The sequence below is a fragment of the Helicoverpa armigera genome, chromosome 8 (genome assembly GCF_030705265.1).
Source record: "Helicoverpa armigera isolate CAAS_96S chromosome 8, ASM3070526v1, whole genome shotgun sequence".
Lineage (NCBI taxonomy): Eukaryota > Metazoa > Arthropoda > Insecta > Lepidoptera > Noctuidae > Helicoverpa > Helicoverpa armigera.
In genome coordinates, this window is record NC_087127.1 from 5,265,509 (window position 1) to 5,291,547 (window position 26,039).

At 34.4% G+C, this 26,039-nt stretch overlaps 3 protein-coding genes across 10 annotated transcripts in view; all 3 read right to left on the reverse strand.

The window, feature by feature from the left end:
- Positions 1-4,291: 4,291 nt before the first annotated feature.
- Positions 4,292-6,289, reverse strand: LOC110372856 (uncharacterized). Its single transcript, XM_021329862.3, has one exon. It carries the CDS (start codon positions 6,180-6,182, stop codon positions 4,323-4,325), a length of 1,860 nt encoding a protein of 619 aa, XP_021185537.3. The 5' UTR covers positions 6,183-6,289; the 3' UTR covers positions 4,292-4,322.
- A 2,725-nt stretch (positions 6,290-9,014) lies between these two features.
- On the reverse strand, positions 9,015-14,218 carry LOC110372838 (bifunctional coenzyme A synthase). Of its 5 annotated transcripts, none has more exons than XM_064035765.1 (10): positions 14,083-14,218; positions 13,311-13,483; positions 12,924-13,107; positions 11,867-12,043; positions 11,344-11,492; positions 10,870-11,073; positions 10,625-10,713; positions 10,262-10,427; positions 9,708-9,890; positions 9,015-9,391 (listed from the first exon to the last, which is right to left on the reverse strand). In XM_064035765.1, exons 2-10 carry the CDS (start codon positions 13,473-13,475, stop codon positions 9,194-9,196), a joined length of 1,515 nt encoding a protein of 504 aa, XP_063891835.1. In that variant the 5' UTR covers positions 13,476-13,483; positions 14,083-14,218; the 3' UTR covers positions 9,015-9,193. The 5 variants fall into 5 exon arrangements, with proteins under 5 accessions (XP_063891835.1, XP_063891836.1, XP_063891838.1 ...); XM_064035766.1 differs by having other exon boundaries at positions 13,311-13,480; positions 14,083-14,196; XM_064035768.1 differs by lacking the exon at positions 14,083-14,218 and adding an exon at positions 13,960-13,981.
- Positions 14,219-15,383: 1,165 nt separating this feature from the next.
- LOC110372812 (G-protein coupled receptor Mth2) overlaps positions 15,384-26,039 on the reverse strand; it is a 36,644-nt gene continuing 25,988 nt past the window's right edge. Inside the window, exons 5-11 of one of the 4 annotated variants that reach the window (XM_049837903.2) lie at positions 23,813-23,899; positions 22,335-22,364; positions 21,230-21,408; positions 19,811-19,982; positions 17,614-17,799; positions 15,926-16,071; positions 15,384-15,593 (exon numbers count right to left, since the gene is read on the reverse strand). In XM_049837903.2, the coding sequence (XP_049693860.2) occupies positions 15,933-16,071; positions 17,614-17,799; positions 19,811-19,982; positions 21,230-21,408; positions 22,335-22,364; positions 23,813-23,899 (793 nt within the window). In that variant the 3' untranslated portion in view covers positions 15,384-15,593; positions 15,926-15,932. Of the gene's footprint in view, positions 15,594-15,925; positions 16,072-17,613; positions 17,800-19,810; positions 19,983-21,229; positions 21,439-22,334; positions 22,365-23,812; positions 23,900-24,936; positions 24,976-26,039 lie in introns of all 4 variants that reach the window. The other 3 variants (XM_021329786.3, XM_021329787.3, XM_021329789.3) reach the window with 3 other exon arrangements.

The following is a 26,039-nucleotide window of genomic DNA, read 5'->3' on the forward strand; positions in this document are numbered from 1 at the left end:
CTAAAACGAACTAAATTTATCTATATTTATATAATATATCTTCGAATGGTACAAAGGTTTGTATTTAGTCAAATTAAAGTAAAAATCTGAAAACGGCCAAGTGTGAATCACTTTCGAAAATAACGAATGTGTAACTTTGATCCACGAACATAATATATGATAACATGTCATGTCAGTCAGTTGGTAAATCTAGTCATAGTTAATCTAGTTCATTTCTTTGTAAGAAACATAGTGCATATTAAAAAATCTAAAAGATAGTATAAATGAGACATTTCTTTAACTAACTTCATCATAAGAAAAAAATAAAATAAACAACCTTACAAAAATAAATGAAATCCCACCCAAAACAAAATGTGAAAGACTGCCAAGTTCGATAATATGGGAATGCTTCGCCTATAAAAGAAGTGAGATCTGAATAAGTACCAAGTTCCATACACATACCTCAGTTAAAAATAGTTACTTTTTAATGATGATTACTTGGCAAGTTTTAATAGAAAATTAAATACTTGATTCATTGCGTTTAGTAGGTTTATAACAAGGTGTATGAAAACTTGCCAAGTAACATCATTAAAAAGTAACTATTTTTAACTGAGGTATGTGTATGGAACTTGGTACTTATTCAGATCTCACTTCTTTTATAGGCGAAGCATTCCCATATTATCGAACTTGGCAGTCTTTCACATTTTTGTTTTGGGTGGGTCTTTATTATCAGATATAGGTCAGGTTAAATTAAGTCACTCCAATGCAATTTGTGTATTTTTAGACATAAAAGGGGCTTTTGACAATGTAAATATAGAGGAACTTATTCAAATATCCCATGATATTGGTATCCCAGGTCATATACTTAAATGGCTTTACAACTTTTTGAACAATAGAACTGTGTTTGTAAAATACAACAATAAATTACATGGCCCTAAGACTGTTAATTAAGGCGGCCAACCGTCCCGCATTCTGCGGGACCGTCCCGCAATGCTTGACGAAATCCCGTTTTGAAATTATTAGTAAAATAGTCCCGCAAAACGTTGTATGCGTCCCGCATGTCCCGCATCCCTATTTTTCTACCACACTTCTACACAACACCCACCTGCGCGCACGCTCAACAGTGCAGGAACACAGATTACCTATAATATAATCTCGTTCTCTTTATTTCTACTGAACTCGTGAGGCGTAATGATTTTGAAAAGAAGACATTAGTGCACGCTGTGACACGATATTGATAGGTTAAATTATAGCTTTTTGCTTACAGTTTTTATTTTATCAGTTCCGTCCGATCATTTTTCAATGCCCCCCCTCCCCCCCTTTTCACGAAAGGTTAAGTCCCGCATTCAGTTTTCGGAAAGTTGGCCGCCTTACTGTTAATAAGGGCACAATGCAAGGAGCCACTCTGTCTCCTTTACTTTATAATTTATACACCTCTGAAATATTAAAATTTGTAAATGTACCAGATGTTAAAATATTACAATTTGCAGATGACTTACTTTTGTATAGCATACATCAAAATATAGAAATAGCTAAGGTCAAAATAAATACTGCTTTGAATCAATTGTATTACTATTACCACAATAAACTTAAGTTAGAAATAAGTCCTGGAAAAAGTTCAGTTCTAATTGTTAGTAAAAATCGAAACACTAATTTTAATGTGAAAATTTTGTAGGTACAACAATGTAGAAATTCCTATTGTTAAACAACATAAATTCCTAGGGATTATTATTGATGATCAATTAAAGTTTGATGATCATATCAAACATATATGCAGCAAAGCACTGAATGGCATAAACATATTGCGCTATTTAGCAGGTAGTTTTTGGGGATCTGACCCCAAAGTTATGAGTATGTTATACAAAAGTATAGTAAGAAGTCATTTTGATTACAGCAGTTTAGCTTATATGAATGCCAGTACCACCTTACTAAGAAAATTGGATGTAATCCAAAATATGGGACTGAGACTTATTTGTGGAGCCATGCGTTCCACACCAATTAACTCATTGGAAGTTGAGACATGTATACCACCCTTGATGTTACGTAGGTTGATGTTGGCTGAGAGATTTTTCTTGAAGATCATTTCATCAAATAGTCATTTACATAAGAAACTGGTAGTAGATCACAGGGTCTCTCAGTCAATTTCATGTAATATTTCTGCTTCTTCCTTGATAGGTGGAAGTCTACCTGGAATTACAACAATATTTTACTATGTAAATAAGAATTCAAAAGATATTGCTGTTCATGATATTTGGCCTATGTATAAAATTCCTTTTCCTAGTTTAATTAACAATTTTACAGTTCATTTAGATGTAGTGCACAATAAATTTGATTTCTCAATGTTTATTGATAATAAACCAGATAATTATATTATATACACAGATGGCTCTAAAACAGATCATAATGTAAGGGCAGCATTTTATGATCCACAACTGGACTTTACTAAATGTATAAAATTAAATGCAGCATGTAGCGTTTTCACTGCAGAAAGCTATGCTATTTATTGTGCATTACAACATGCAATTTCTGTAAATAATGTACATACAATTCTCATAGTTTCGGATTCTAAGAGTGTACTATCTGCTTTAAACAATGTAAATATGTCTTTTAAGCTTAATTATATATTATATGAAATTAGAGTTAAGACCAAACAGTTACTGGATAAGTTTATTAATGTAGAGTTCGTATGGGTGCCTTCGCACAGTGGCATACCCGGAAATGAAATTGCTGACGGTGCAACACATTGGGAACATTATGATGACCAGACAGAGCTTGTGAAGGTTCCATTTTCAGATTACCACAGCCACATCAAAGAGATCAACCGTAAATTGTGGAATGACTACTGGACACTAACCCTAGAAAATAAAGGCAAGTGGTATGCAGATATCCAAAAAGAATTACGAAGAAAACCATGGTTTAATAATTGTGAATATATTAATAGAAGATTTATAACAACTATAACTCGCATGCGATTAGGACATTGCTTAACGCCAGCTCACTTGAACAGAATAAATGTATATAACGATAGCCGATGTAAATACTGTGATGCTGAAGTTGCTGATCTGGATCATATTGTTCTGAAATGTGCAAATTTTAATATCCAACGTTTAATTTTAGTAAGCGAATTAAGTGAATGTGAAGAAATTCAACAAAGTGTTCCCCGCCAAGTTCAGGAACTACTTGCCAACAAGAAGTTTTATAAGACATTGTATAAATATATATGTAGCACGGTAGAAAAAATATAAAAAGGTGTTAAGTTAAGAGTATTGTATTGCAAATAAGTAGATTATTATTTTTAATTTAATTTAAGAAGATTATTTTTTCTTTGTAATTTAGAAATATTTTAAAAATTATCCATGTTTTCGGCTGAAAGACTTGTATCTATGGCCAAGAATAAATAAAAAAAAAAAAAAATCAGTGAAGGTCAGTTATCAATCATTTTATTTTGTAACAAGTTAAATAATTTAAACAAATTGCCTCAGAGACCTAAAATACAATATTTAGTTTTTATCAAATTTAAATAATACTACCAAAAATATATTCGTCTGACCAGAAAAAAACGGCAAGAAATGGAACCAATGGTGACCGCCATCTTACATTTTTTGTAATACCATGTTAAAAAAACATACCCATTCTAGTAAAAAATATATCAACTTCCTTTGCGGCACGCAGTAGGGTAGAAACAGGAACTCCCTTTATCCAGACCCTGCAGGTTGCTATATTATAAAAGCGAGTGTATTTTCTTTGAAAATTGGATTTGGATGAAACTTGGCAGTTATACATACGTTACGTAGGTACGTTAGATATATCAGAATAACATTAACGTTAGTTTCGTCAGAGAAACGGATAAAAGCGCGGGCAGAAGGTATTTTTAAATAATCTAGCTTGCATGGTTTGTTCTCCTTCTCTTCAACCTTTATGAGTTGGTACATACGTAAGTATGTATGTGGATCAAACTAGTCTACGAGCTCTATCTACAAATTCGTCATTATGATACCTATATGTATAGGTACTACTTAGATATAAGTAAATAAATAGCTAGTAGGTAGATTAATAGATACGACGTAGAAATAAAAAAAAGGGAAAATCCTTTGTATTTTAGAATTTAATTAAATGAGAAGCTTAGTAGGTAAATTATTTTGTGTGGCAAGAAAGCTAGTGAGTGCACCTATGAATCTTAACGAAAATCTAGTTTCAGCACAAATAATCCTATCCTATCACGACAGTTACAGTACATAGAGTCTCACTTCATTCTGTTCAAAGCTTGCTCCATAGAACCTAAATAAATAATTAAAGTATGTACCTACTTTAACTTGCACCTCAAATGCTTTCAACTTAATCTATTATTCTGTATTTCGTTTTGGTAATCCATTTGGTATTCTTATATTCTGACAACAAGTTTTAATACGTGATGCTACTAATTCTAAGAAGAATATAATTAATGTATTCCCCACCATGAAGCAGAAGACTTGGAAGATGCCGCTCAAATCATCAAATGCGAGAGGCTTCGTGGTGACTTCGTCCTTTATGTCAGTGTACCTGTATTGTTCCCATTTCCTTATCAATCCTGCTTCACAAAGAATCATCATGTATCTGCTGAATCGTTCTGTCATCGGTGAATGTTCTGAGAATACCATCGCCAAATAATGGCTATGTATTCTATCTTGCTCAGCAATATGTAAATATTGTTCGCCTCTATGATTAAGTCTGTTTCTTTTAATATAACGACCGACTGAACAATCCATGAGACAAAATCGACGAGGATCGGTTTTCAAGCGATCGACGCATCCATAGATATCTACTTCATTAACTAGTCTGGAGTTGATTATACGAAATTTTTCCTCAGTATCTGGAAGGATCAAATCGGGCGAAGCCATGGCTTCAAGTGGATATCCTTTCGCAACCACGTCATCAAATGTATCAACTTCTTTGCCTCTTTTGACTGCAGTAAAGAATGATATTATTGTGGCCTGGGAAGTAAAATTTATCACAAAAAAGCACCACAGAGCTATAGCCAAGAAAATTCTAAAAAAGTGATGTGTAGGTGGCTTGTACAGGTTTATCATTAAAATCTGTCTGCAAGTGTTCATGAAATCTTTGCCGATTTGATCGAAACTCAAATGCCTTTTCTCTGCTGCTTTGTAAACCGTGAATGTAGCCCATGTACAAGCGAAACAAGCCAAAAATAGAATTATGGTCGATATATTAGCCCTCAACGTCTTTATTCGGAACAGGCTAGTTTCGAACCCTGCACGAGCTGACAAAATACAAATACCACTGTCTTTAAAAGGATAAGTGAAATCAAGGCCCACTACGATAACGTCGAACTGATAGATTGGGAACAAGCACAAGTCTCCTTTGCGGCGTGCAAAAGCAAAGATTTGATCGATGCTAATTTCGAAGTTGAAAGGCTTCATCATAACGTCCACACTAGGACTAAGATCTATACCAAAGTTAAAGAGTTCGGCCATTGTGTTCCATATCATCCCATCTCTAGCATAAAGCGTATACGTTCCGTTTTCGTGTTTTTTAATGAGGAAAAACGGCTTTACTTGAACAGCGTAGGCCCTGAACACGAAACCGTGCAAATCTTTGGTTCTATCTTCAAAAAGCTTTAAGTTTCTTAGATGTTTGAAATCGTTATAAGATACGACATTTGTATTAAAACCAATGCAAGTGCCGAGATTATTAGCCCTTAGTCGTGTATGTATTGATACGTTATGGCATTTCTCTACACAAACATATCCTGTGTCAAATCCGACAACTGGCATACCGAGATTTCTGGCAGTCCAACAGCCAAACTTATTTTCCGGTTGAATCTTATAATCCTCGTTAACATACGGAGTGAAATCGGACACAAGCAAAGTTTCTTCTTCATCGGAATACTGAACTAGGATTGAATTTATAGCTTTGTAGTACCAGGCACTGAAGAACAGTTTCGCCACGGTTTCCTTGTCTTCTCTCCTATGGTAGTATGTAAGAATATTTGCTAAAGGATGGAAATAGGGTGAAGCTACTAACTTCTGCCTTAGTTCTTCCAGCTCTTCGTAATCTTGACAGCTTATTATAATAAAATTCGCGTGATATGGTACTGTATCTTCTATGAAATAATCATCAGGGTCGTCAAGATTCATAACCACGAAAGAATAGGGTATCTTTTGAATTTTGACATAAAATGAATCTGGTAACTTTCCGACACACATTATGGTGTCCCATCCATTTTGTTTTAAATTCAAAGATATTATATCCACCTGAAATCAATAGAAAATATATTCAGTTACCACTGTACACGAAAAAATAAACAATCGTCTAAACATTTAGCTTAACGTATCGATTCGTCATAAGTTATGGGTTAAAGTAATTTATTTCTTAAAAACGTGAACGCGACGTGTATATTTACGTTTCTAACTCTATGGGTCTATTATAGAACTCTGATATGAACTGAAAAAGTTAAGGCAAGAATATAATTAAGGGCAAAGTTGTTTGGTATCAGTATATGGAGTTCCTAAGGGTACAATTCTCGGGCCTATTTACTTTTAATAAAAAATATTTTAGAAAAGAAATTGTGTGACTTACAATCATTGTGATCCTTTGATCTTCCAAGTCAGGTCCACTTTTAAAAAGGCTTAAACCGTTCGTGAAGTTTCCGTTCACAACACTAGCAAAAATGCACAAAATAAATATGGAATGATAATGCATGTTTAACCTTATTGTAAGGTTTATCCTGGAAATGACTCAGTAAAAGGGAACCTCTAGATATAAATAAAGCACATTAATTTCAGATTTGTTTTTCAAGCGACTTTATCACAAGCGGTTTTCGACCATACTGGGTTGTATGCTTATCAGTCATCCAATCTGCCAAAGTAACATTGTCATAATAATTTTGATCTTCAATTTGTGTATCAAAAGTACTCAACATTGAAAATCATCGGCATTATTGTAATGGCACTAACATATTAAATCTATGTTCCAATTTACGTGAAAGTGATCACCATAATACTCACAAAAACATTTCGAAGATGATATAATAACAAGTAAGACCTACTAAATTATTTAAAGGAGTAAATCATTTGGATACAGCACTAAGTACATAGGTACCTACTTAATGATTAGTGCCTGTATGATTACGAAAACGATGATATTACATAAATTATTAAAGTACCTAATTGGATGGGTCAAAATTACCGTAAGGTCAGAATAAATAAACAAATACTTAACAAAAATATTGTTTTTTATTTTGTCAAAACTATAACCATCCTAATATTATATGAACTTTTATAAATGTAATAAAAGAAGAAACCTTCATGACGAGCCAACGTTTATCTGAAGCATTTATTTTGCTTTTGACAGATTGGAGATACAAAGAAAAACATATCTTAGTACAACGTTATAAATACGATTTTATATTGAGGATGAGTAAATACGTAGAATACGTTGTAAAGTTCTGTTTTTCTTTATGGCAAACTTTAACGATGCCGATGTCGCTTCTGAAAGGATTGAGAAGAAAGTACTGGCGTTTTAAGGCTCGAGCAGACCGGATGCGTATGCGTAACCACGCGCGTAGTCACGCGCGTAGTTACGGCGTAACCATGAGTTGTAAGGCTCCAGCAGACCGGATGCGTATGCGTAACCACGCGCGTGGTCACGCGCGTAGTGCGTGGTTGATGTAATGTATGTATGAGACAGGCCACACCGCTTGCGTAACGTAGACACGCGCGTCGTTACGCAAGCGGTGTCTCATACATTTCCATACATTACAACTCATGGTTACGCCGTAACTACGCGCGTGACTACGCGCGTGGTTACGCATACGCATCCGGTCTGCTCGAGCCTGTAATGTATGGAAATGTATGAGACAGGCCACACCGCTTGCGTAACGTAGACACGCGCGTCGTTACGCAAGCGGTGTGGCCTGTCTCATACATTTCCATACATTACAACTCATGGTTACGCCGTAACTACGCGCGTGACTACGCGCGTGGTTACGCATACGCATCCGGTCTGCTCGAGCCTTTAGGGACAAGTAAAAAAACAATTAAGAATTTAAGTGACGTCTTAGAGTCGAACTTGTGCAATAGAGCATTGAGTTTCATTTATACGACAATCTGCCAGAAGTAAAATAATGAACAAGTTATAGTATTCTATAGCTGCTGGAAATGTGATGCGATTATTGCTTAGGCACATGAATTTTTCTATAGCGGTATGTATATAATTTGATATAACAGTATTAGCTGTCTAGGTACATAGATATAACAGCTTGTTGGCCCGACATCAACTTAATTTAAATAGCAAGATAGCGGCATAAATACATACACATTATATATTAAATACTCTTAACTTTTAAACGATTTTATTTTACAATATCAACGTTTGTACAATTTAAATAACAGACAAAGAATATTCACAATTTCTTGACGTTAACCAATTTATAACATTCACTAGTATCATATAGGTATCATGTATCAGTTATTACTACTTTTTCTTCCTTAATGCAACCTATACAAAAGTGTGTTGTGTCATATAACATATTTTCATAACGGAATATTGACGAGATTTGAGTTTAAACAAAGCTTGCAAGAACAATTTAAGATTTAGACACAATAATTAGGTCTAAAAGTAAATTGCATAGATAGATATAGGTAACTATTTATAAATATTACCACCACAGCACCAATTTTGTGAAATACTCGGAAGAAAAGTACAAATTTAAAAATTGATAACCTTCTTCTTTTTGGGAAGTCGGTTAAAAACTACATAACTTTTCTTAATTTCTTATATCAAAGCTTATTTAATATTTCGCAAAAGCCAAGCTATGGCACGGTTTTGTTTATGCAAATATCTGTCAAAATATCATTCGGTATATTTTAGTTTCACAACGCTCATGAAGTAATATCTGAATAGGCAATACTGGTAATTACTTGCTTGATTCTGAGCACCATCGGCAGTAATAGATGTAGTGTTTTAGTTATTAATTTTAAAAGTTTACGGATAACATCATTAACAAGTTTCTGTAAAAAAATGCAAACCATTTGAACTATTGTTTTATTTATATCATTATGTAGGACCATATTAGTGTTGGATCTTACTTTTCAAATTCAACAGAACAGCATAACACTTTGGTGTATTTATACCTTAAATCAACAATGTACATTATAAGCAAAGTTACGTTTAGTTCATAATATACATACGAGTACAAGCCTCAGTCTCGAATGTTCTACTTCCTACTGGCGAGGAGTTGTTCTAGAAGCTTCCAAGCGCGGTCGACTTGTCCTTGCGTGTGTTGGTAGCTCCATTGTGGACTGAACACGACATTCGCGTGAGCTACTTGATCTTCGTTTGTTACTTGTGAGTCTACCCTTTTGGCGGCGTCTTCGGCTGAAAGGTTGTCGCGGGCTTGAATCCTTTTTATTGCCTGAAAAAAAAGTAAAATTATAGTTTTGCAATTTTCATTATTTCATTGGCGAGACCATACTTATATTTTGATACTTTAAAGCCGGTTTTGAAAAGTTAGGAAACCTTTGAAATACTGATATGGTAACAGTTGCAACCGGTTAGACTGGAAGATTGATCCCTTATTTAGGAGGTTTTACAAGCTAGTCAAATTATATCTGAAACTTATCCAGATTCTAATATTACTTACTCCCTTACCTATTTTCCAAAAATAATCAATTTTTTGTTCCGAATTAAAGACCTATTACGACCCCTGAACTTAAAGAACCAGTTCTCACCTCATCCCTCGGCACTATAACGGCCCACAGCTGATGGCAGTACTTGTACCACTCGGCTCTGACCATGACCGCGGCCTCCATCACCACGACGCGATGGCCGAGCTCGCCTAGCGCGCGGACACGACGCTGAGCCTCCTCTATCACCGCCGGCCATACTAACTGGTTCAACTTGTTTAGTTGCTCCTAAACAATATTAAAAAAAAACTGTTCAAGTGGTATTGGTAAAAGGATTTGCGTGAATAAAAAAATACAAACAACAACACATCGGAATTGAGAACCCTCTTGAGAATCAATGAGAAAAAAATTAAATAAAAATATTTAAAACACTATTTGGGATGTTGCGGAAATATTTGAATTGTGGCAACAATAAATTACTACAGTGTTGCCACATTTTGTAAATGATAAAAAAAATATACTTAACGGTAAGTTCAGTATATTTTTTAAAGGGAGATTTTAGACATTAAGGTTTAGAAAGCTTGCATTAAAATAGGGTATACTGACACTAGTTACTACGACAGGTATATTTATGAATATTGCAAATATTAGGAACGTACTTTGTCGCTAAAGACGATTTGTCCCAACTTCTTTCTGTCGACTTCGCCGGCGTCAGTAATAACTTCTTGTCCAAAGTTCTCGGAGATAGTGCGGTTGAGCGGCAGACCCGGCTTGTACAGCTCGTGAGCGATTAAGTCGCAGTTTATAAACGCCGCACCTTTCGCCCTGTTGGTCAAAGTAACAAAGAAAAATGTTTGTGGCACTAGCATCGTCCACGTGTAGCGGGGTGGTTAGGTGGTTTTTAGGAGCTATGTCCCTCGATTTTATTGGTTTGTTTTGTTTGAAATTCAATTTTTGTAGTTTAAGATACATAACTATGTCCATAAACTGTACAGACGATTATAATTTGTAACAATACTCACTTTAACTTTTCTGCAACACTACTCTTTCCGCTGCCAATACCTCCCGCCAATCCAATGACATATGGCCAATCAGGGATGTTAGGGTTATGCTGGAAAACAAAATACTAATATAAAGTAAAAATATATTAGATGATCAGGAAAGTTCGGGAAGGAGTTCCTACGTCACAAGACGCGGACGAAACCGCGAGAAACCGCTAGTTTCCATTAAAAAGTAATGCATTACAAGATTAAGTTTTATATCTTACTTCAGGTTGCCGCAAAAATGTGCCAAGTAGCCTTATCCTCTGGTTGCTAGAGCTGATCTTGTTCTCTTCCTCCTGGGACGACTGAGCGTGAACATCTTGTGCCAGACCTATGACGTGCACGTCCATAGGCTGTAGGCCATTCTCCACTCGCTTTTCGTTGATTTTAGTCGCCCCTCTTAATGTTTCTTCACTCACAACTATCAACTAGAATAATACAAAAAAAATTGTCTCTGGTATAGTATTTTGCTGAATATATTTCCCGCCAAAAATTAATACGAGCACTGATATTTCAACAAACTAAATTTATCTACGAGGTCATGTATATGATAACGACCTTATCGCACGCCAAAATTCTAAATTAATTGCCGAGAAATTCGCAACACATCCGGGAATTAACCAGTTGAATTGAGCCTTGCAAACGATCCAAGTATATGCAATTAATAAATGTATAAAACAAAATGTAAATTAAAATACCTGGTACTTAGGATCATCCTTAGTTGGTCCATATAGATCTTTCAAGGGAAATACATTGTACTCCAAATCTGGGTTGATATCATTTAGGAAGTTTAGTACCTCTCGTATTCTTACTTCCACTGGCTGTATTAGCTCATGCAAAGTTTTGGCTGAAAATTAAAAAATGTATGAAAAACTGCAACTAAATACATACATACATTTTGTTGCATATGATGACAGCAAAGTACATACAATTAATGTGGAAGCATATTGTAAACTCATCAAGCCAACATCATCAACTCATCCTTCTTCTAAGCTCCATACAACTTCTATAAAATTCTGCCTGCTTGTCAAAAGCAATACATACATCATGATTGTTTTTGAAATAAATTGTATGTGCAAAATATTTAGTTAAAGCAGTGATTTCTACCATAACATGGTTGATTATGTTACTTTTCACACAAAAATATGGTCCATGTACAAGCTATTGACAGTCCTACCTAATTAAAACAGAAGTGAGGCTAAACTAAAATGTAGTTCTTACACTGAATCATATTAACATCAGTGACTCCCACCGTGACAAGCTTGGTGGCCCGCAACGCTGCTTGGGACAGCAAGATCTTGTGTCCGTTGTGCAAGCGATCAAATGTACCACCTAGAGCTACATTCTCATAAGTCTGTATCTTCTCTAGCATATTATCGGGGCTTAAGTCTTGGCAGTCTGAAAAAAAAATTATATTGTTACATGTCTACTACAGTATTCTTATTGGAATCAGACAGAGCTAGCAGTAGCCAACATCGTATTCATTTGCCTACACTTTTCCCAACTATGTTGGGGTTTGCTTCGAGTCTAAGCAGATGCAGCTGAGTACCAATGTTTTACATAAAGCTACTGCCTATGTGATCACCACAACCCAGTTACCTGGGCAACCCGATACCCCTTGGTAAGACTGGTTGTCAGACTTTCTGGCTAGCAGTACTAACAGAGTTAAATGTTATATGTTATTTCCAGTATGACCAAGTAAACAAATCCTTTGTTTACTTGGCTTTGTTTACCTACTATAAAATAGCTAGAATTGCTGCAATTTGTTTTCTCGCAACAGTGTAAAAAGTGATAATTAGGTTTTAAAAATGTTAATCTTATGTGCATACCAAACTCTTTTGTAGACTTTACATAAAACACAATCTTATCTCTGTTCAGAAACAAAACAATTGGAGCATGAAGTAATACTAGAATAACATGATTTGCATTTTAATAATCTTATCTTCTCATGATGCAGCAAAAATGAGTTTTTTAATGGTTTTTTAGAGTCATTATTACTATTGGTTGTATAATCTGATTATACAGAAAGATCAGACCACTTTATTAATCTCATGGATAGCAATTTAACTTTAAAATTTTATTCGGATTAACCCATTGTATGCCAGAGCACAGATACGCAAGACACAATTGATGTTCTATTGTTTTGTATTTAGCGACATACAAGCAGTTAAGAACATGATTTACATGAAAAATGGTTGGTTTTTACACACCTGTCTCGACTACACTATCTACTCAGTATTTTCAGCATACATAGAAAAAACAACATAAAAATTCTTACCAACACTTTGTAATTTGCAGCCAGTGTTCACAGTAGCTATATAACTCTTGAGCTGATCAATATCCCTGTCTAACTCACTGTCATACAATATCATGTCTATTGGGTAATTTGTTTTTATATCCTTGATTGTACCACTCGGCTTCAACATCAGTCTTATGTCCAAATGTCCATATTGTGCAGATGCCTGTAGGATAAAGGAAGTTATAATTTCAAAATAATTTAATGCAAACATTTTTAATGTTTTTAAGATTTTACCCTGGATCATTCTTAATCAAATAAAGTAAATTTAACTCAACCTCAAAAGCATTTATTCAAAGGTGGCTGCAAAACAGACACTTTTTGAACATGAATTTATTGATATTTTATAAAAAAAGGTGAGTTACTTACCTTAGAATAAACATTTTCAATCTGTTTGCTGAGCACTGGCAGTGTATTCTCGGAGTTGTCTTTAATTTTCACATACAAAACTCTTTTCACAAATTTTGAAGCCCTTTCACAGACCAAATGAGCTTTGGTAGCTTTTGAAATGAATAATAGACCATTGTTTGCCATTTCATCTGCTGTAATAACAAAATATTGTTAAATAAAACTTTGTGACTATATCTACATCCACCAACAAGATTAGTTGCCAATACAGTGTAAAAAGATAAGCAATAATATAGGTACGAAATATAGCATTTTAGTAGTAGTGATACTTATACTAAATGAAATGTCTGAACAAATAAATAAGGCGATAATAGAAAAGTTGGTTAAAAAGAATCAGAACTTTTTGTTTCAATATGACCCACCTGATGGACTCATCATAAAATAATACGACACAATGACTGAAAGCAAGAGAAACAGAAGAGGCGCACCGTAACCTATGTTAAACATTATTTTATGCCGACAAACTAAAGTCCAAAGGTTGATATAATATATCTTTTGAGTTTACATCGTACCTACTGATAAGTATTAATTAATTCACAAAAATCTAACTATTTATTGCACTACACTATGGTGTAAATAACTGCAAATTAGCAAAGCAAATTATTCTTACTTTTAAAACTTTTAACTTGTTACTATTACTTTGAGAGGTCCCAACAATAACATTATGATTTAAAAACTATTTTGGATGGTTAATATGAAACGTGATAGTAATTGTATATACTTATTATATTACCTAATAAAAATAAAGTGGGTTTGGCTTAAAACTAAAACATAAAATAAAACGTTTTCTTTTGGATTTGGCTTTCGCACAAAATGAAAACAAAGATGGATAGGTTATATTGTCAATGTCAGAATCAGATGACATTGACAACAGTGACAACATTCGGAACCTTATTCGTCTCTGTGGTAAAAATTGGATACGCTTCCAAAACAAAGTACCAGCTTTACTAATATGGCAAAATTCTTGATGAATATACCATAAGAACCACCCACTCGAACATTCTAGAAGTTAACTTTATAGAAACAGATGCACGTCTTGGTGTGCTATTCAGCTCTTGTAAGATATCCAAGATAGAATTTTATTAGAACGTTGTTTCTCCATAGAAATTATCGAAATAATGGGCATGGGCCATTACTTCAAATGAGTCAATTACTGAGGCGAGACGAGTCGGTATTAATGTAGGAAGGCAATGATTATTTACTTATTTAAATAAAACACATGAATCAGTTCTTATATCGTACATATATTTTGCAAAGTAACACATTCACCTACCAATATGTGCATTCCACATCGTCACACTTTTTTGTTTAATTAACTAACATTTAATCCAAAAGTTACTAACACTGTATTTATATTACGTACCTACTCGTAGTTACTAGGCAGGTACCTACTAACTGTTTCCCGTGCCCGGGTCCCGTAGAAACAACTGGGTACCCGAATAGTGATAGGGAACAGTGTGTGCTTTGCAACAGTGAAAGATTTTTTCAAATTAGTTCAGTAGTTTCGGAAAGTTTAAGGTAAAAACAAGCATTGTGAAAACCGCTTTACAAAGTACCTATGGGTATCTAACATTTGTACCTACTGAACTCCATAGCTATCAGAAGCAGGCACGAATCCTTAAACCTAAACTAACTAAAGCATTAGGTAAAAAGATTACAAAGCAGGCTGATAGGTACTTAATTCGATTTGCTTTCATAATTCTGGCAAACTTTGCTTCTAGAATCTAGAATTTTTACACCATATCTATCTACTTAGCGAATCCCGCAGAGAGTAAGATGCTTGGCATTTAAAAAGGCTTTATTTTGAGAATCTTAATAACTAGTTACTTATGTATTATTCAAAAAAGCTTAGCTTATCTATAGGTAAATTACATTTTATTCAAAAACATTAATAGGTATGTATATAATTTAATATTTATCTAAATAAGTAGGTGGAGTCGCGGAGGTAACTTAACAATGGATGAATTCTACAATTATATTCATAATCATTTTAATAATAATTACTTTGGTTTTGGTACCAAAAATAAATGCACGTAGCAATTATAACTTTTTATTAAGAAGATATATTAAATTAAAGTACTTAATTACTATTAAACCTAATTAAATCTTATTAATTACACATCTAGAGCGTTGTACTACATTGTGAATATAATTTTCAATGAATTGACTAGCGATTTTGTAATGTGATGCATCCGTGTGTTCATGAGAATTCTTTGGTGCTAGCATGATGTCATGTTCTGGAATCTGGAAACCAAAAGGATAGAATTTTATTAAACGATTCAACATATTATGGTAAAGGTAAGTACCTAATAATGAGTCCAGAATTTGGTATAGGTATATTATTTTGTTACTTGTGAGGATGACATCATAAGTAAAATTGGGTTTATTATTTAATTAAATCAACAAATTCCTTGAAAATCTTTCATAGATTTTTTTTTTCAGTTAGGTACATGTTTTACTTTGTGAAGTACCTAATTAACTAATTCCTTGCACCTGTTCTTAAAGATTGGCAAGATATGAGACGTGAGTCACGTTTTTTATCTCTGAACCTTCTATCGTATACGAGGGCTACTCACAATAAACTTAGTGCATATCTTTGAGACGCAGTGCTGAGTCGTCTGACGATATGCGCGTGTCTTCTGTCGGCGCTGTGCTGGTTGTGTTCCACTTGCCCGCTCGTGTGTCGCTCTCCGTCGACTCCAGACCGAATATGTTGCGGAATCTGCAAATTACATAAACTTTTGTTTAATATCTTGAAGAGAATTCAAGGAGGTGTATTTTAACGAATTGCAGTGCATAATAGGCACTGATTTAAAAATAAATACCTAAGTAAATCGAGAGATAAATCTCTAATGGTATAGGTACGGTACCTGTTTACTTGGTAGGTACAGTTAGAATCTGTTAAGTGACCACATAAAATTTTATAAGTAGTTCAGTCATAGTATCATAATGTGTATTGTGTAGGCAGGTATTATTAGGTAGGTATAAAACACAGTTAATTAAACAGATATGCGTTAATCTTAACATACAACTCTTTCAATTAATGCAGTTATTACACTTTTTAGGACCATATGAAAAAGGGTATTCACGTTCGTGACAACAATGCGTGATATTAAATCGTAAAAGCAGATCCAGACACCTAAATCACGTTCATCATACAACATACTGTCTGTGTGAATACAAAAAGCTAATTTAGATTTAACACGCTCGGATTCGCTACCCCTTCCGTGGTATTTGTGCCTGCTCAAACCAAAACACAAAACAAAAAGCCTCTTTGCAACTGACAAGGCGTCTTACTTTGTCTATAAAAACCTTCGCATATTGTCTATTATAGAAATTTTTTAAAAAGTTAGAGGGATGATGTATTCCATTTTTAAATTTCTAAAAAGGTTACATTTCTTGGTAACAAAAGGCGATATTATCTCTGTCAAACATTGATAAAATGCTTTTCACAGAACAGCTTTAGCATGCTCATAGTCGCTCTTCTGTGTACTGTGTACTCAGCACACAACCTGAATACACTTGCGGTATTAGTTCCTGTCAACATTTGTCGACATTGACTGAATATGGGTATTCATTCTCCTAGAATCAGTTTACTTACGCGAGCTAGCTCTATTTAGATATGCTAAGTACACAGGAATTCAAACTATGTGTAAGTTTTTACGATAATATTATCTACTGTTATATTATTGTGTTGCAGCCAAACTTGCAATGTAGGAATTAAAAAAAATACAATACCGACCTTACCAAAACGACGACGAAATTACATTTAATATTAGCACATTTTTTTAATAAGTAATGAATATTCAAATAATATGCCACATTAATAGTTAACACTGTAACTTATATAATAGTTTAACGCTGTTTAGCAAAAAGGTTAAATAAATACTTTTTTTTGAAATCTTACGCGTCTTTGCTTATGGTAACTGCTACGCCTCACCCGACCGAGTTTTGATCGATCCATGTGAACCATCGTGCAATGCGTAAAACGTATTGATTTCCATACTATTGTTTTGCCTATAAATAATACATATCATAATATCACGCAGAATTGAAGGCTAAAAAGTTCAACTTTTCGAATTTGGCCTCCAAACTTTTTGTTCGCTAAATCAATTGTGGAATCCCTAGAGTCTGCCGTAGCCGCATACTTAAATATTTATAGGAAAACTCATTGGTATTCATAAAAAAGAATGAAATCTAGTATCAAAACATCCCATCATATACCCAAGTAAATATTTCTGAAGCTCTTCCCAAAAGAACTTACCTCTTCTGCACCAAGTTGCGCACTTTCTTCTTCCACACGAAAATGAAGAAGACAAAGACACCAAGCCCTATGTTGGATATATCAGTGACGATCCAGTACCAGTTGGAGCCGCCTACTGCGAAGCTGATCAGCTCCACTGACCAGTTCACTCCCATCACCATGAACAGCTTTAGATAGAGGCCGTATCTGAAAAGATGAGGTAGTAAAAGTTTTGAGGATATCGTATAAAATACCTATATCTTTATGATATGGACCGACATAAAGTTTATATTTGAGTAAGGGCTTAACTTGTAATATTGCCTATAATTCCCAGAGGGAGATCGCAAACTTCTAAAAGTGTCGAGTAAGTAGTCTATATTTCTTCAGCCAGCCAGTTGCAGGCTACTTCTAAATAGCAAAGAAAATTCTTTTCTTTTCAGCTACACGTCAAGAGAACTTACCAAAATAGTAAGACAATCTTCTGACGATAATTTGCCACAGCCACAATTTACAATTTTATCAAGATTTACGCGAGGTTTATTTATAGATTTATTGCAACAGAACAATCAGTTTCCTTTATGAAATACAGACAGTTTCCGAGACGATAACCAGCTGCTTCATTACAAAGTAAACATACAATTCCTTCTTAAGCATACAATACGTATAGCTATGGAAACTCACTTTTAAGTATGCTGCAGTATCAAACGCTTACAATAAATAACCATTAAAAACTAATTTCCAAAAAGAACGGACGAATAGAAACAAAACAAGCAATAAAATGTCGGTTCGTGAATGAAAATTTATCACTGTTCAAAACAGCTGGTAGATGGCTGGTAGTATCTTTTTTAATGTTTTGCAGCTTGCAATAATTGTTTGTATTAAAATTAAAGTTGAATGTTGATTGTCTATGACTTTCATACGGCCATTTAAAAATAGATAGCAATCCTCCTTCGAGGACGCAAAGCTTTCCTTCATAGATTAAATTTCAATTAGAAAATAGTGTTTTATTTTTTAAACTTCTTAGGGCATCTAACAGCATTTCGATCATTCATCATCATAGCCAAAAGCGTATCTAATTTTCCAAACATTACCTAAGTAAAAAATATTTCCTTGAGATTTCACAAGGAATGCACTGCAATTTATAGGCGACATTGAGACTGTCCCCTTTCTAAGCAGTACCAGCTAGATCGATAGCTGCCTAATGAACATCATTTATTATTTCTATAGCCAACTAATGCGCGCACTTGTGCTGAAAGCCACAACAAAGAAAATATCATGCTTTCTATTTTTGCAACGTAGTTTCAGTTGCCTGTAAACTAAAGAAAATACTGGTATATTTTCCTGAAATTTTAAAAAGTTTTTATCCTTGATTATATCCGTTTTACCTGCAAACTTAGTGCTTTTGACATCAAGCCCATTATTTCCCACATAAATAGGCAATTTATGAGCAACGGTAGGCACTACTTACCGGCCAGAACTTTTGTAAGTATGATAAAAGTTAGAAAGCAATCCCATCTGAAATATTGTCGAGTACGGCCAAGCTCTCGAATTTTTCTTGTAAGTTTATGAGAATTTTTGCTCGTATTCGGAAAGCGAATACCTAGAATTAGTTACCCTTTAATATCGTAAACTAGTACCTATGTGTATCGATTGTACATAACATACATTGGTAATAAAATATGATACGAATACATACACCGTAGCTCTAATATCATAAAAGCGTAGTGCCCCATTTGCATTCAATTTAGAAGTTAGAATTAGATTTGCTTCACATTGTAGTTGTGAAACTGTTCTCCCCACAGCTCCTACGCAATCAAACTTCCCTTTGTCCATTTCGTCCCAGAGATAACCTGCTAGCTTCGTCTAGGTAGGTAACTACGTCAAGGTTACACGACTGGTTGTAGTAAGTTTTTACCTGTTTTGTTTTTTCAGTCTTTGTGCACCTAAATCAAAATACTTATGACAGCTTCGAAGCTAATTTGTAGCTGAAAAGTAGGTATATTTCTCAGCTAATACAACTAACATCACCTTTGAAACTACAAATTAATCCCATTTCACCGACAACCCGACATTTTAAACTGCCATAGGTACTGTAAAGGTCATAGCCATAGTGACCATTAAGCCTTAAGTTTAACAGTTAAATAAACAAGTTAACTTTACCCAGAAGTAGCAAAGACAAGAGTAACCAAAGTAATAAAGTACAGCGTTAATTAATTACCTCTGTTTATCTTTCTTAAGCTTGTCACTGCGCGAGGACTCGGCGCCTTTCAAGATGGCTGTCTCTTGTCTGATGGAGCGAATGCGGTGGGCAGTCACGGCGAAAAATGTCACGTTGCACACGACTAGTACCAAGACCGGAGTGAAGAAGTACACCAGATCGCTCACCCAGTCTGAGAAATAAGGTTAAAAGTTCAGTTTTTGTTATGAAACGAGGTCTTAAGGGTAATCTCGGTATACAATGTAAGGACCTATAATGAAGAAAATATGTAGAGTAGGGTAAGCTGGCATAATACAATGTAATAGAGCCGTCTTCATTCCATATCCAAAACTTGGTTAAAATAAAAAAATAAGAGATTAAATTCGCCAGTTTGCCTTGCGAGAAGTAGAAAACAAAGCTAATCAACTTCAGAATGTTCACATTAGGGATGAAAACTTAACTGACAATACCAATAACGAGTTCAGGAACTAAGAAAAAGATTCGGAACGCCATGATTGATTGGTGTTCAGATGAAATCATTCCAAGAAAAAGTCACGAAGGAACTTTCAACTTTCAAAGTTTTGAAAGAAGAGAACTCAGTGGACTAGATAATGGAATACTTTGGTAATTACCGTCAGCTTTTGTTGGATTCGCAGAATTGATCCAAATCAAGAGACTGACAAAAGAGAAGGTATCTAACAGACTGAATTTTATAGATCACCCAGATTAGATTGTGCCCATACTTCGTGGTAAAAAACGGGCTGTCAACCATAAATTTAGCATTCTTGATGCAAGAAAAGTTGGGCCCCACATCTACAGCGAGTCCGCGCTTTAAATTGTGCTCATAAATAAAACATAAGTATTGTGTTAAAGTTGAAAGCAGCCACATTGTGGTTCGCTGTATTTCGAATAAAACCGTTTCACGGGTCTATAACTCCATTCACACTGACGAACGCTTTGTTGGCTATAAACCATCATATTTTTAATGTGGAACATGAATAATTTTGACACAAATATAAATATTATTTATAGCACTAAAAGAACGACTTTACTGTTCCCGATGTGAATGTCATTTACAAAGTGTTCCATTTTTAATAAGAAGTTACTTATTTCTTTTGCGGTTACATTGTTTTACGTACCATTAAAAGAATACATTGTTCTGAGAAAACATAAATTAGCATTGAGTCTCGGAAATAGGCGAGTCACGGTATGTTAAGCTATTATGAAAGCTATTCTATATTCTTAGGTAGGTTTTAAACGACCTATGTTTTAAAAAGTATCGTAGGTATCAGGTTGAACGGGAAACTGGGTTGAGGAGGTCAGATAGGCAGTCGCTCCTTGTAAAACATTGGTACTCAGCTGAATCTGGTTAGACTGGAAGCCAACCCCAACATAGTTGGGAAAAGGCTCAAGAGTACGTAAGTAAAAATGAAGTCTTACCAACAAACCAGCATCGTTTAGTCCCAAATCCAGGTTTGATGATGTGGTTGGGCAGGTCACTGAACTGCATGGCCGCCGTGAGTCCAGTGAGGACGAGAGGTACTCCCCACGCGTACAGGCCGTACAGAAGGAACCTTCTTCTCTCCCGCCGCTTGTTGGTACTGCCTCCCCGATAGCCACTGTTATTTTTAACAAAGTTTTTATAAGATCTGCAATTGAAAGGAGGCCGAGGTATTTACCCCAGCAGATTATCGTTGACATGGCGGTAAGTACAAAAAAAATGGGACAGTTTATGGTAATTTTATACAGGCGTGTTTTGGTGTAATTACTGTCGGATTTTTTAATTGTAAAAGTAGTTTATTCTGTGAATTTCTGTGGGTCAAGGTTTCTTACATAATAACACTAATTATAGCCTAACATTTACAGTCATGCCTGCCCACATTCAGCTCTAAGATTAATGGAAATTATTATTTCAATACCTATTATTTCCACTACATTTGTCTTGAAACTATTAAAGCTATAAATAACATGACCCGAATAACTGAGGCTCCGTCTTAAATTTAATAGGCCTATGGGATGGATTAAAATCCGTATTGGATATTGTATATATCGTATTTTACGACGACGATACTTTTGTGCATAAATTAACTAAATAATATCTAGTTATGAAGTTTAATACTAAAAAGAAAGTTTATTTAAACATCTTTTCGAAACATAAAATTTAATAACACAACAGCTTTCCTTGTACTAAAGTAAGAAAGTAAGTATAATGTATTTAATGTTTGCTATGAGCACGACGCTCGTAGCCGCGGCTACGACTCGTAGCTCTTAAGTTAAAGGTAGCAATAACTTTCTCGTAGCGCGTAGCTGTATCGTAGCAAAGAGTTTATCATTAAATGTCGCGATAGAACAAAAGCTTGGTACAACTCTTCTTAATGCATATTCTACAATATATTATAAACCATTAATTTAAACTAGTTAATGGTTTCCTTATTATTTTCCAGCACATTGACGTACATATTTGCACCGTGATTCATTACAAAAATATACAGGGAAATACAATTAGCACTTTATAACTAACATGTATTTACAAGTTTCACCTTACCTTTGCGACTGTTGAGCTAAAGTCCCAACTCTTCAATAGGAAGCATTAGAAACATAATTAAAACATGAATACCTATATATCAGTTTTATATACAAATGAGTCCAATATTATAATTTTATTTTAATTAATTTATGTTGAAGTTACATCAGATTTTAACGCTACATTTTGTTTTATAGGACATTTATGTCGTATGAATTGTACTAGATATTTATGGTCGAAGATAAACGAGATAATCCCTAATGTAATGTTAATGTTATAAAACACTTCGAAAGTAATCGTGCCGATACGAACTTTTAACACTTAGTACTCTTTTGAGTTTTGTTTTTGAATAAAATAAACATTTGAAGGTAATCCTGTCCACAAACTTTTAAGACTTTATACTTTGAGAGGTTTATTTTTGAATTAATGTAATTGTTATCTTTTTATTGGATTGAACTTGAGGGCTCACTTGCTAGTCGACACGTAAAAACTTGTGTATACAAACAATACTGTAAATTAAAAAATGTAAAATATGTATGTATGAGAAGCGACTCAAACTATTACACGTGGTTGTAATAAACGTTAACCATGTAACAAATATTACGGAAGATCTCAAACTAACTACATAAACACCTTAAAAGTAAGCAAACATATTAACAACAGCGTTAAAAATAACCGTGAACAAGTTCTATATCTAACTACGTACCTACTGCATATTTCTACGTATTTTAAGAGACTACGTCATTACGTGTAATACTCATTCAATTAACGCTATAGTAATAAATGATGCTTTAACTACTTAATAAATACGTGTAATACATATAAGAAGTAATGTAAATAGAGAAAATATCAACTTTGCTTCCAAAACAAAGCAAATAAATGAAATAAAAATATAAAATCATAATTCTCGCAGTAAAACTACAAACTGTGTTTTTATCGACCGACCCCAATAAAACACGTCGGTTGCAATATAGGAAAACCGCTGCAACAAAATCGAGGCGACACAACACAAAAAAATGATTCACCCGTTATTTCATCGGTCACCCACTTCGATAAAACATTCCATATTTATTAATCGAAGGTCAACCTTTTTTTTAAAACAAGTCTCTATTCTAGATTTCAGCTGGTTAGGAATTCAGCCACAATTTCGCGGAAGAAAACCTTCAATTTTAAAATAATATGCAACAAAATCTAAATCTTGAACTAGACCAAAATTATACGCAAGTTACCTTGAGATCGCTTCAAAGTGAGATAACTCTCAACACATTCTTTTACTCTCGACAGTTGAACGAAAACCTGGAGCGAATGATTATTTTGTTTTGCATTGAAAAGCGCAATCAATTCTCTTTACACGTGCCGTTTACTAAAATACTTTTTTCTAAAACATGCTGAATGCAGCAATCTACGTAAAATACAAAAAATCTAATTAGAATGAATGAACTTACTAGCGTAATAAATATCGATGCAATCTACACGAGTTCTACTATATGTTTACTCACTCAGCTGTCTTTACACTTCCTTTATAACTAAGTTGACTGACCTCTACTGAGTAATTGAATGAAAGTATTCGTATGAATCCACCACGCCTGAAATGCGAAAACAGAGTTCTGAAAGAGGTAAGCAAAGACCAATACCTGTTTATTAAACTTGTAATAATTGATTGGTTTTTGAACAGAGATATCATAAATTATTTAAAAGGTTCTAATTTCAACAGTTAGGTATGCTAATCTTTTTCCAATAACTGTTTATTATTCCAGAACGAACCGTATATTCTCCTATCTCCAATTAACACGTTGTCACAAATAGCAATTAGCTTCAACAACGCTAATACCTAATTATCCTGTCCGTTGATAATGCACGGTAATCTAATATTGTGTCAGCTGCAAATGAGGCGATACTCGTCGAATGCATAATACCCTCCGTATCTCTATAACCGCACCTATCTAACAAATAATAATGTTAAAATGCGTGTTATTGACATGTCGTGTTCGCTTAATAACAACATTGAACTGGCAAGTGTTAACACCGAACGTTAATAACCACGAAATTAAAAAGTACACAGACCACTTCATGCGATATGCTATAAGAAGCTCACTTCAACTACAGGAAATACTGGCTTCAAATCTTTCCCTGTCATATTTCACTAGAATGTATCGTCGTCATATACTTGATGAGCGTGACGTAAGAAAAACAATAATAGAGAATGTGGGCGCCAGCTCTTATGATAAACAAAGAGTTTTCGTCTCCAGAGTTCATCTCAGAAGTAACTTGGCGCATTTTGGTTGGTAAAAGGCGAAAGAAACAAGGGCTTAACACAGCACTGAAATTGTAGAATTGTTGAAGGATCTCTTTCAATTCTTTAATAATTTCGAGAAATGACACTCGTTTGCTAAATATTCAATAATTGAAATGAACAAATATAAAAAAATCACAGTATTTTAAAAAGTTCAAAAAACATTCAGCAAGAGCTTCCATCACAGCAAAACCATAAACAATAATATCTGTGTCCTTTTAATCTGTGGTTGAACATAAACGAGCATGATCTAGCATTAACGAGCAGATGCAGCACACGACCATCATGCCATTACAGACATCGACCTGTAAGCTAGGCTTAGGGACCTACAGGTGGCTGCTGCAACCCATCTGACACGGCGTGGCTGATCTGCAATCCAAGGCATACGTCAGTAAGTAGGTGATTAGAGTGTCGAAATAATTTTGAATATTTTTGTATTGTGTTGAGAAAACGTGGCAATATTGTCGATATCTCCTTTTTGATATTAAAATTATTTAAATTCAGAGTCGTCACGATTCTCAGAGTTCTTAGAAATTCTATTCAAAAGCCTTAATGGTACCGTTGGCATTGCCAACCAAGTACCTATTAGAAGTATTAGCATTTGATGTACACAGTCCTTAAAATCTGTTATAGCGGGCATATTATCGAGTAACCTTAATACGATGATAATGAAGCTCCACTCCACTAGAAGGGGAATAGGACCGTAAAGATTAGCAGCTGTTATCACAAATGTACACATACTTATAGTAATCAGGTTACGGTGTATATTCACATAAAATCGCAAAGTTTATTTGATCGTTATGCTTTCATGACTGAAGTGTTAAACGATTTTTGTCCGTTCTTAAAAAGATGACTGAAATAACCTGGCGAATTTTATATTTTTATTTTGAGCCAGAAAAAATAGAGCATATTATTTTGTTATCATGATGAAATAATAACTACGGTTAAGAGAAAATCACCCACATCAGATTTTATCCTTATACCAGTTAAATGAAAATATTATCGGCCCAAATCGACCCCTGCGTTCATTCAATTCACGTTATATTCATTTCCGGAACACTTGGTAATTGATCAATATATCATATGTCACGCGTATCGCATATCAATGATTAATGAAATGTCCAATTACAAGTTGTTCAGATAATTGCATAACTCTTGAATGAATAGGGCAAAACTTCATAATATTACTGAACTTTAACAATTTTCCTGCCTCAAGAATAAAGAGGAAAATAAACACTATTTCGTACCGCAGGAAAGTCCTTATTGTTATTTATAAGGAGCACTAATTATAAATACTAGTGCCCGCGTGTAGCATGCACGGTTCTTTTTTATACCGGTCGTTCATATGGATCAATAAAAACAACAACGACGAAGGTAAAGTGTCTAGAACAATGCGGCAAAATTATTCTATTTTTACCGTTGAAAAATCTAAA